The sequence below is a fragment of the Hemibagrus wyckioides genome, linkage group LG03 (assembly GCF_019097595.1).
Source record: "Hemibagrus wyckioides isolate EC202008001 linkage group LG03, SWU_Hwy_1.0, whole genome shotgun sequence".
Lineage (NCBI taxonomy): Eukaryota > Metazoa > Chordata > Actinopteri > Siluriformes > Bagridae > Hemibagrus > Hemibagrus wyckioides.
Window position 1 is genome coordinate 18,228,734 of NC_080712.1, and position 11,338 is coordinate 18,240,071.

General features: G+C 37.6%; 1 protein-coding gene across 6 annotated transcripts; it reads right to left on the reverse strand.

Moving 5' to 3' along the window:
* Positions 1 to 98: 98 nt before the first annotated feature.
* On the reverse strand, positions 99 to 11,123 carry mapk8a (mitogen-activated protein kinase 8a). 6 transcript variants are annotated; one of them, XM_058385553.1, is made up of 13 exons: positions 10,928 to 11,123; positions 9,870 to 9,887; positions 9,412 to 9,590; positions 9,181 to 9,310; positions 9,002 to 9,060; positions 8,556 to 8,694; positions 6,521 to 6,686; positions 5,390 to 5,461; positions 4,890 to 5,072; positions 4,481 to 4,605; positions 3,689 to 3,752; positions 3,305 to 3,382; positions 99 to 2,508 (listed from the first exon to the last, which is right to left on the reverse strand). In XM_058385553.1, exons 3-13 carry the CDS (start codon positions 9,531 to 9,533, stop codon positions 2,363 to 2,365), a joined length of 1,284 nt encoding a protein of 427 aa, XP_058241536.1. In that variant the 5' UTR covers positions 9,534 to 9,590; positions 9,870 to 9,887; positions 10,928 to 11,123; the 3' UTR covers positions 99 to 2,362. The 6 variants fall into 6 exon arrangements, with proteins under 6 accessions (XP_058241536.1, XP_058241535.1, XP_058241533.1 ...); XM_058385552.1 differs by having other exon boundaries at positions 9,865 to 9,887; XM_058385550.1 differs by lacking the exon at positions 9,870 to 9,887 and having other exon boundaries at positions 10,928 to 11,122.
* Positions 11,124 to 11,338: the final 215 nt, after the last annotated feature.

Here is an 11,338-nt window from a genome sequence, read left to right on the forward strand (position 1 = left end):
TTGCAGCAAATACAAATGCAGGATATTTTGTCATGTGCACTTGCAAGAAATCTTTAACACATTCATGTAGCAAACGTGAAATAATCACAAGCAGGCACTAATTTTGATTCGTGTTTATTTGCAGTGGTTACAACACTGTTGAATGCCAGGGCACTCTAATGGTGTGGTATACACTGATGAGCTTTACATATAACTGCATGTGTGGAGCGTTCTACTGCAGCCATCACCATCTCGTGTAGTCTTCCTGAAAATGGGTATTTTGCATTCTCAGCTTAGCTCCATTAGTATCCCATGTAGTTGAAGAAATGTCCAAGTTGTGTATGGTTATATTTAGTGGCTAGTGTGAAGTTTCCAAATGCTACAAGCATCCAAATCAAATGTGTAAGTGTAATAAACTAGGCTCTTATATTAGGTTCAGACTGGTTTATCAGTAAAAAACAAAAAGAACCACATGGCCCACATCATACACAACTCCTTTCAGCTCCATCTCAGAAAGAAAAATCGAAATGACAGGATTCTCATTACTAATAGGAAAAGATTTCAAAGAGTGTTCTACAGGAACTGACAAAACGAGAGCGATAGAGTAAGAGCAAATCATAGTAATGTTCCTCATTTATCCTACTGAGGGTTGTGGTAGCTATTCACCCACTCATTTAAAACTACATGGTGCACAATCTACAAACAGATCATTTGCACAAATCCATACACTCACTGCTAACACTGTAAAAATTACGACTTTGAAACAAATAAATAAAAAAAACACACAAATGATAAAATTCACAGAGAAACTAAAATGGGAAATTAATCGTGAGGTAGTTCAAATTTTACTGAAGCTGATCCTGCTCTGTCCCCTGTTAACATAATACATGCTAACAGCTTTTGTGCAAATTCTAATTTATTGCCAGGTGAAACTATAATTCCAATTTACTTCCACGTTAATCTACAGCAGTTAACACTTTCCAATGGGGCGTTCTGTCATAAGAGCACTTTAAAATTAGAAAATGATGTAAACCCACAACCTGGTTCAAGGGTTTTCTTATTAAAAAGCAAAACATACAAAACAGTGTCAACGTCCTCACTAATGTTCAACATTCATAAACATGATTCAGAATCAACAGCTTCCTTTTCAGTCTTACATGAAAGGAGAAAAGTGCCCCCCCCACCTGAAACTTTCAGCAATTAATGTAAAAGACTTCCGCACCGCAGTACAGCAGCAGCTAATGCAACCGACATACTTAAAACACTACACATTTATTTTTACAGCACCAGTCATTACAAACCTTTCCGTCATTTCCAAAAATATAAATAAAAATACCTTTAAAGAACAGTGAAATATTTTTGTCACAAAAATAAATCAGATGACGTCATGAACTATAAATAGATTTTACAATACAAAAATGAGAATACTTTCCTTCATTTGCAGTGACCTACTCCACATTCAATGCAGGACAGCATTTCAAGTATAAGAGAACTACCTTTACTACAGTTTCAACTGGATTAAATATCCATTTAACGTAAAATGTGAATTACAGTTCAAATCGGCTGTACCAAAATTGGGAATAATGATTCTGAAAGCCATTATTAGATGATTGACAGACAATATCTCAGAGTCATTTGCCACAATCAACCAGAAAAATAAATTAATTAAAAAGAAAAAAATGTAGACCAAAAGCTGAACTAAGGATCCATGCTGCCTCATTAAATAACCTTTATACTGTGTATATTAAGTAGTTTGGATGCCATAAATGATTCCTTGCTCTAACAAAAATGTACAAATAAAACCCAGGTCTGAGTTGTAAAAATCACCAAGCAGATGAAACCATCTGAAAAGCAACAAAAATTAAATAGCTATTCTACACTGTGAGCAATTTATGCACTATTTAATATTTTACATTCACTATCTAAATGATCAAAATACTTTAAGGAAGCGTGTAGCTCCAAATATATATCCACTCAAACGTAAAACACCCACAAATATAAAGTAAAAGAAAATAAATAAAAATATATATATTTACAATTTAGTCTTTACATTCTACACCAATATGTTCTCTGACAGGAATAATAGTGTGAGCGTGTTAAAAGTACTCACGTTCAGTAGTTAGGGGCTGCTGGAGCTTCTTGACAGGGAGAATAAAATGACGATGGAATATTGCAGTATTTAGAGAGGAAGCAAATAACGCCAACCTACACACTTATCACTGCCTGTGTATTTACATTTGCCTTTGCATTGCAAACCTTCTTCAGCCAATAAAAATAGAGATTAAAAAAGACCTTTAAAGGATGAGCATTAAGAAAAGCAAAACTGACTGGCCTAAATCTGATACCATGCAACACATAGCGATGCTCCAGGGGAAGGTGATAGTCATCTGCAGCAGCTCAGTGCTCCGGCTGTGGCCTCCAGACTGCTGTCTGTGTCTGACGCCATGGTGGGCTCTGTAGACATGGAGGACACATCGTTGATGGAGGAGGAGGAGGAAGCCTGAGGCGAGCCATTGACTACTGCTCCACCTGTGCTATGAGAAACACACACATCAGTCAGATATCATTACACACAGCTTATTTCTAAATTAGCTACATCAAAACCATTTTTCAAATTAAATGTTTTTGTTACTCTGTGATTAATGCCAGTACTAAAAATCAGTAACCTACCTAGTATTAATCAGTTTCAGTCATTGTATAAAATATTGGTTGTTTTATTCTTTATAATATTAGCTAGCAGTTTTTAAATCAAATGCATCAACATTGGCCTCCTTATATCAAGTTAGTGGAGAAGAGCATCATTTTCTACTTTGCAACTTTACAGCTGTAAGTACAGTACACTTTTGTTTTCTTTGTGTCATTAGGCTGTTATTTTCACACATATAGTGCTGTGTTTAGCACATTTTTCTCACAGAGAAAGACTGTCTGGTGCATGTGCTTTAGCAATAAACTCCTTCTGCTCTCTTTTAAATTTAATATGTTAATTGTATTGTGGGAAGATGTTGATATCTACACAGAGAACAGTTTACAGTCTGTTTTTTTTTTTCTTTGAATGGCATCATTAATTGTAAAATTGCTGTAAAATTACTTTAAGATTTTAAATTTGTGCTCAAGGATTTATGACAGACAAATGACAGCATGTTAGTACTAGAGAATTTATTAATATTATTTTATTTATTTCAACAAGCATGGTAAATGAGCATGGTATAAGACTGGTTCCAGTATTAGTATTGATGCATCCTTAATATAAATGTGCGAATGTATATTGCATTAACATTATAGCACTTCCTGACTGCATTTTTTTGGAGAAATCAGTTTAACTAACCTAAAGGGGAGGGCTGGCCACGAATGACACCGTTCTTCGTCCTGTCCTCCCAGTCCAGCACTTCCTTATAAATCAACTCTGATGCAAAAAGATATAGACACAGACAGAGAGAAATAGTCACACAGACGCGTCATGGAAGCTAGCAAGGTGTACGCTGCCAAAGAATACAATCCTACATGTGACAAAATATCTGTTTTTCTAAATTAAGTAACACGCGTAAGCCGTTTAAACATGCCTGAGGGAGTCATTAACACATTCAAGTGACTTCATCAGGCAGGCTTCTGACTGAGTGCAAATGATATTCATACTGAACTTCTGGTACTTTCCCCTGCATCGAATTTCATAAAACTTTAAGTGCAAAAAAGGAATAGAGGCTGATGCCACCTTTCCACTCCTCCACTGTGTGCTCCCTTTCATCCAACTGCTTGTCAGTGATCACCGGAGGGGGCTGGGGAAAAAAAGCAACAAAAGTACAAATTTTGATTACAGTATTCATTTCTTCATTCAGTTTCAGTGTGTGTTATGCTGGTCAGTGTGGTGATGGATCCGAAGCCTTTATTGGGTACAGGGTGAGAGTATTTACCCTAGATGCATGTCGGGGCACAATGCATACACATACAATTATATACTCCTATGGACAATTTGGTGTAGCCAGATCTGCCTGTGTGAATGTTTTTGGACAGTGGGAGGAAACCAGAAAACCCAGAGAAATTCCAGAGACACCATGTGAAAACTCCACACAGACAGATAGAACCCAGAACCTGTGAGTTTTTAGGAGTCCATGTTACCTACTGTTCCACCAATTGGTTATTGTAAATAAATCAAATATTTAAAAACTCATTAAAAATAATGAACAAATTTTTGATACTTACTTCAGTATATTCTCTTTATTCAAAAATGACAATTAAATAGTTGATTGCTGTTACTTATCTGCCAACACATGCTGAACAACCTAAACCTAATATTTTACTGAATTTACCATGCACAAATAAACAAATTGAGGAAATATAAGGACATGCATGACTACACAAAACCACTAGTGAATAAATGAATAAAGGCTAGAATGGAGAAGAAGAAAAAACTAAACACACATTTACTCTTATAATAGCACTCTCTACTAGAGAGCAATGAAATAATACTCTGCGTATATGTGTGTGTGTGTGTGTAGACACTCACAGCCTCAACCTCAGCTGGATCATACCACACATTGATGTAGGGGTGCTGAAGAGCTTCATCTACCGAGATGCGCTTGGAAGCATCTATAACAAGCATTTTGGAAAGCAGATCTCGGGCCTGGCTCGCTACAACACAGAAACGAACCTTCAAGTCACTGCTTTCTTGATGCACATGCACAGTGTTCCCCACATGCCTTTAGATTCAACTGCACATTTACACAGATGAACTTAACTGAAATACTTACTTTTACATTTAGAAACATAGAAAACAGTATGTTCAATGTTACACTGGATTCTTCATGGTAATTTAAAGCAACAACAGCAAAAAAAAGTCTGTCCATGCTTCCCTTATTATTAAAAATCAGAAAATAAAAATCTATAGCATGGCTGTCTATTAAACCACATTTTACCTTTGAGTTTGTTGTGATCTGAATCAGCAGGAAAAAGAACATCAGGGAAAAGCTTCTCGAAGCTATATCCAGCATAGCGAGGACGGTTCTCCACATATGTCCTTACGGACTGATTGAGTTTCATCAGGAACTCTTGGGATGGGGTCCCCAGCTGCTCAATGACTTTGTTCCACTGATCAATATCTTGAGATCACATATTTAAAAAAAACAAACTGCAGGGCATACAGGAAAGAATAGGGGGGTTGAAAATGGACTGACATGCAGGGTACATACATGAAGAAATGATTGTGAATGAAGTTCACAAAAATACCTGCCTGCACTGTCTTCAAACCTAAAAGATGACCAAAACTCTTATAAATTAAGAATATTTTTTGTTTGTGATTATCCAGTCCTATGTAATTTACACTTTCTATGCTCACTGTGTAGATGTGTTGTGGAAAACACACACAAAAAAGACAAACAAAAAACACACACACACAATGAATGATGGGTAAGGATACGATCAGTGCCTGGAAACAACACACTACCTCTGACCATTTCAGCCATGATACAGCCAACAGACCAGACATCAACTGAAAAATGAAACGGAAATTAAATTAGCATGCAACACATGAAGGAAAAATGCAAGGGTGAAAATAATGAAGATGCAAGTACTACCAAAACAGTGAAGAAAAAAAAAAACAACAAAAAATAATTTCAGCTTCCATCAAATGTTAGAAAGCCTCACAGATAATGTTGTCCTCAACTCATTCATAAAATCACATTTATTTTAGCTACATGGAGGAGTAGAGCATATTTAGGATAGTGGTATAATTATATTGCACTGTGTATCTGTGTAATACAAGACAATATTTTATTTTTCTTGGTGAGACTCCTATTCAATAACACAGTGATCTTCAGAGTCAAACCTGTGAGCAATGAGAAGCCAGTCTTGAACTCATCAACACCTCATCAACACCTTTTACACTAGTTACTCTGACCCCAAATGGAAACTCCCAGACGGAAAAGAGCAACATACCAAACATACTGAGTTATGGTATCAGGGTCATCAATAAAGCATTTGCTCCATCAGCTGTACAGTCCCAAAAGCCCAAAAGTACAAAGAATACAGAAATGTTAGTTTTATACTTATACTAGCTGAATTACCTTAACATATCCATTTATATATATATAGTATTATAAATCAAGTGAAAACAGATTTAACATGATTTTAACATCTTTTCTTCTAAAAAAAATTTCCTTTAAAGTTCGCAAAGCATGCAAGGATACAGTCCCTTCCCGGGAAAAGGATTTTGTGACGAACCATTTCTGCCAAAATACAGCCCACAGACCAAATGTCCACTAATTGTTTGTAGCAGAAAGAAAGAGAGAAGGTGGTTAAAAAGCAAATATTTGTGAAGTAGTAGCAGTTAGTTATTATGATTTCATTCACAGTACATTTAACTTTCTGGAATTAAATTTTAAAAAACTGCATTGAAATTGTCATTTTTTTGTCTTAGCAAAACATTTCATATGAATGTTAAAAAACACAAAAGTGCATGATGAGAAAGGCAATGTGAGAATGATGTTTGCAGCTAAGCATTTGCAATAAATGCCAGTCAGGCATTCGAAAGCTTGTCAGCAGTACTCACCGTTGGCTTGATATCCCATTCCCAGGATGACTTCAGGGGCTCTGTAGTAGCGGGTCACCACATATGGTGTCATCAGCAAACCAGTGGCCGCTGTCCGGGCCAAGCCAAAGTCCAGGATCTTTAGTGTACAATCTGACTTGACTACTATGTTACTAGGTTTCAGGTCCTGCAGTGTTAAAGAAAACCAAATTGGGATTTACAGGATTGAAAGCTGAAGCTTATACACTGTGTACAAAGTGCACACATTAAATGTTCATTTACATTTGACCAACTTTTGCATCATTTACACTTATTAGTTACACATTATCTAATTTGGATGGAAAATTCTTCCTGGATCATTGATTCTTGATATATTTGTGTTATTATTTCCCCATGATCTCCAAACATCAGTAAATGCCAATTCCCACCAACTAGTTTTCAGCTCTCACACAATCACTACCAACCAGAAATACATAAAGTCAGTCACTGTATCTCTTCATACACATGCCACACCAAAGGGCCAAACATAGTTGGACCAAAAAATCCCGCATCCCTATCCACACAGAGCAGGGCCTGGTCTCCTGAGATTTCCATGCACAACAGTCTTTGAGTGCAAAATAAAAAGACCTTTCCACAGGTCTAGGGCAGGATAAAAGACCTTTCCGAAGAGAGAGGTCTGTGGAAATGACCAGACCAGTTAGAACTGACAGGAATACTCCAGTAAGGCCAATAACCACTCTTTCCAACTGCGGTGAATAGAAAAACACCTAAGGACACAAAAAAGGCCAAACCTTGAGGTGGATGGGCTACAAGAGCAGAAAATCACTGGAGGTTTCACTCTTATCAACCAAGAATAGGAATCTGAGGCTATAGTGGGCACAGGCGTGACTTAACTAGCACACAATCCATGACCCAACTTGCCTTATGCCAACAGTTTAAGCTGGTGGTGGTAAAATAGCGTAGAGCTTTTAATACTAATTGAGCGTTGCTTCAATTGTTATCCCAGTATTGTTGCTGACAACATGTGTCACAATTTACCAGCTCATTATGAGACATGAATTCTCCACCAGGTCCTTGGTGGGAAATGTTATACCGATACCAATATAATGGGTGAACATAAGAACATTAAACTGATGTGAAATCATGTATTTGCAGGAGTTTATCACTCTGCTACTGCCACATGACTGACTGCTTGAATAACTGCATGAACAAGCAGGTATACCTATTAATGTATGTGTATATTTATATATGGTTTGGGATAATAATATATTGTAAACAACAGATTGAGCTAACCAGAAAAAATTAAAAATCATATAATTTTATTTCATAAAAATCATCAGAAATCATAAAAAATAATTAGGATTTGCCTTGAACTGTGGCTGGAGTCATACTTCAGGAGGTGCTCTTACGGTTTCCCTTGAAATAATTAGTTAGAAATGAATTTTGGCCTGCTGCTACAGAACTGTGTTTAAATAATGGGTGGAAGCTGTTAATAATAATCATTTTGTCTGTTAACTACCTAAAGAAAATGTAAGTATTTATCTATGGGCTTAATTACCGTAGTTAATTTCTAATTACGCACAAATAGGCTTGAAATTCCCTACTGATGATTCAATTATATCAGTGAGCAGTTTATAATGCATAGGCGCTTTATTAATATAGAAAACCTAGAGATGACCTTGCTCTGATATATTTTAGGCTTGAACATTTCCTATTAAGTATGCTTATTAGATAAATAGACTTAATTATGCTCGAGGAAAAAAAAAAAAAAAAAAATCGATCGGTGCTCCCTGAACGTGTGTGATAGATGAGAAGTGTTCACTCAGGACAGATCACTTCTCTCCTTGATTCCTCTCAGCACGTTCCTGCCTCGCCAGCGCAATGCAGTCAGCGGCAGCAGCAGCAGCAAGCAGGATGAGCTCGAGCTTTTTTGTCTTATGCTCGGAGGATGCTGCCCCTCCCCCTCCCTCATCTTAACTGATTATTAAGCTTTTTGTCATCAGTGCAACGCTGGCTTCGTATGACTGTGTTTCCTTTTAAGCAATAGAGCACAGACCCTGTGGATGATCCCTGCCGCGTGGAGGTGTTTAATTCCACACAGCATCTGGTACAGCAGATAGGACAGCCGCTCATGGTCAAGCTCCATCTGAATGACTTGGCAAAGGTTGGCATCCATCAGCTCCATTACAAGGTAACTGTTGGTGGGTTGGTAGGAGAGAGAGGGAGTGGCAAAAGAGGGCGGAATGGGGGAAGGGGGTGCAGGAGACAAGAGAAAGAGAGAGAGAGGGAGAGGAGGAGGAGGAGGAGTGTGTGTGTGTGCATGTGAGCGTGTGTGTCGGAGCGAGAGAGAGAAAGAGAGAGGGAGAGAGAATATTTAGGGTCGATTAGGCAGTGGTCCAGTTTTCTTTCACCTTCAGTGTACCAAACAAGGATAAGCTGTTTGAGAAACTACACAATAGCTAGCCCTTTATGAACAGTGTTAGCATTCTGCAGTATACTCACACGTCTTGAAATTCTTCTAATGTTTTTTGTGGTGTAAACACATTTAAAAGGCCAATAATCTGGAAACAAAGATGATCATACTTTAACATCAACTATATAACATACAAAACACTAGTATAACAACAACACAGCGTAATTAGCCATCAAGCATTTATATTGATCAATTTCCTGAAACTTACATTTTTATGGTTGACACACTTCATTAGCACCAGCTCTCTGTATGCTCGCTTGGCGTGAGTCTGATTCTGAAATGGCCGGCTAAGTTTCTTAATAGCTACATTTCTTTCAAGATGTTGGTCATACGCTGAACTACAAGGGAATAAAAGGACACATAGAGCATAATATCAACACACGGTCCATGATTTACGCTGTTCTGCTACGAAAATGCTAATTCAGAAGTGAGAGCATACCAGACTATTCCCTGTGCTCCTGAGCCGATCGGTCTCAGGTTCTGATAACGCTTCAGAACTGTGAATGTTGAATCTCCCACATCTATACTGTAGAATTCCTTCTCCCTTTTGTTTTTATTCATGGTGACGTCCTGGCAAATTGATGTCAGAGCATTCACACAACACGCACGTCTATGGACCTATACCACAAACAACGAAATGCTGTGCATTATGAATATCAAGAAAAGGCAATATTAAACTTTGTGTGTTACAGATGCAGCTTGGAAGTAGTTTGGAAGCTGAGACACATAGCATCCTGTTTTAAAAGAAATATGCAAGACTCAAACCGAATAAAATGTCACTTCCGCAGAGAATAGTCAATTGTTGCTTAAGCTTTTTCTCAATACAAAGCTGTCAAAAAGCTTACATGCTTATTATGTTTAAAAAAAAAAAAAAAAAAAAAAAAAGACATACATTACCACAAAGACAACAGCTTCCTATAATGGTCGTAAAATAAAAGCATTTAAACAAACAATAACAAAGCAGCCACGGAGGCAGGAATAAAAGCTTATGTTTAATTCATTAAAAGCTGGGAAACTAATATGGATTCAGTTTTGTAGGTGAATGTAAACATATTAGGATCATTTTACTAGTGAACTGATCAAACCACCATACTATTTTCAGAGTCTATGGGGTAAAAGACTTCTTTATTGCTTTATGCAGAAGGCCTAATGCATTTCTTAACAGAACATTTCCAACTTTCATCAGCCAACCCGAACCCTTATTAAAACAGACAGGGAATTGGCAGTAAGAAGGGTATTCAGTAATGTAATAAACAGTGATTGAGCAAACTAGACTTAAACACACACTTCAAATGCATCACTTTTTATACACTAAAAAGCCCACCCAAACACAAAAACTAAGCCTCATTAGGACTTGAATAAATAATTAGTCCTTGATGCTTGAAGATGAACAGGATTAGCCTCAAGCTAGCAGGTGCAAAACACCATCTTCAATCGTAAACCGGTTTAATGAGCTGATCGATAAATCGACATGTCTCTTGCTTTTGGAGATTTCAGCTGGAGAGCTACAACCTGGATTACTGTCCCACTGCATTCACGCTTTCCAGGCTTTAGACTGGAAAGGAAAGCTGTCTTTTTTTTTTTTTTTGCATTTTGTGTGCATTTTCGGAAATCGGCACACTTATATCATATTGCGGTTTATTATTGTAGTAACCGTGCCATTACAGTGAACTAACTGAACAGTAAGATGCTGGAAGCCCAGCTGTCTGAATGGCACCTATAGCAGATTGTCAACTAGCTTAGCTAGCCGGAAAACAAACCACTGTATCTACCGAAAGTCGTTTTTGAAATAAATCTTTTGTGTATATTGCACATTGTGTTTCTAAGCGTATTTCCATGCTCCAGATCTGAAAGGTTGTCTGGTGAGAAGGCGAAATCAGCTGTGTGCTGTATGCAAACACCCTCCCCCCACAGCTAAACAATACCGCCTTAAACCGTTTAAAACGCTGCCTTACCTGCCGGGAATTCAACTCCGGTTATTCCCTTCTATATTAATATCCACGGTTCATGTAAAGGTGTTGCAAACGAATATTTTACGCTAACAATTAACGAGAATTTGGTTGTTCGACTGATAAAATCATGACCTGACCGCATACACACCGCTTCCTAGCTCTGACAGGCCTTGCATGCAGCGCACGCGACATTGCGCTCTACGTCACCGAGTCTCCGCGTTTCCGTGGCATCACGCGCCCCTGACTCACAGCTAAAGCAGGGCTGTCAATCATGTAATGAAAGTAAAGAGACCCCTTCGTGGTTTTCTTTCTTTTTTTTTTTTTTGCACATTATATTTTCTTAGGTATTATTTGGCCATCCATAAAAAATAAAAAGCATTAAAAATGAAACACTAAAATCTCATGTAGTTAAGT

Bases quoted from the DNA above. Each gene is read 5' to 3' on its own strand.
- mapk8a (XM_058385553.1), bottom strand. From the start codon at position 9,533: ATGAATAAAAACAAAAGGGAGAAGGAATTCTACAGTATAGATGTGGGA. The intron at 9,061-9,180 runs GTAAGTTTCAGG...CTTTGTTTCCAG, and splicing joins AGTGTGTCAACCATAAAAAT to ATTATTGGCCTTTTAAATGT. The intron at 5,462-6,520 runs GTGAGTACTGCT...TTCATTTTTCAG, and splicing joins AATGGGATATCAAGCCAACG to TTGATGTCTGGTCTGTTGGC.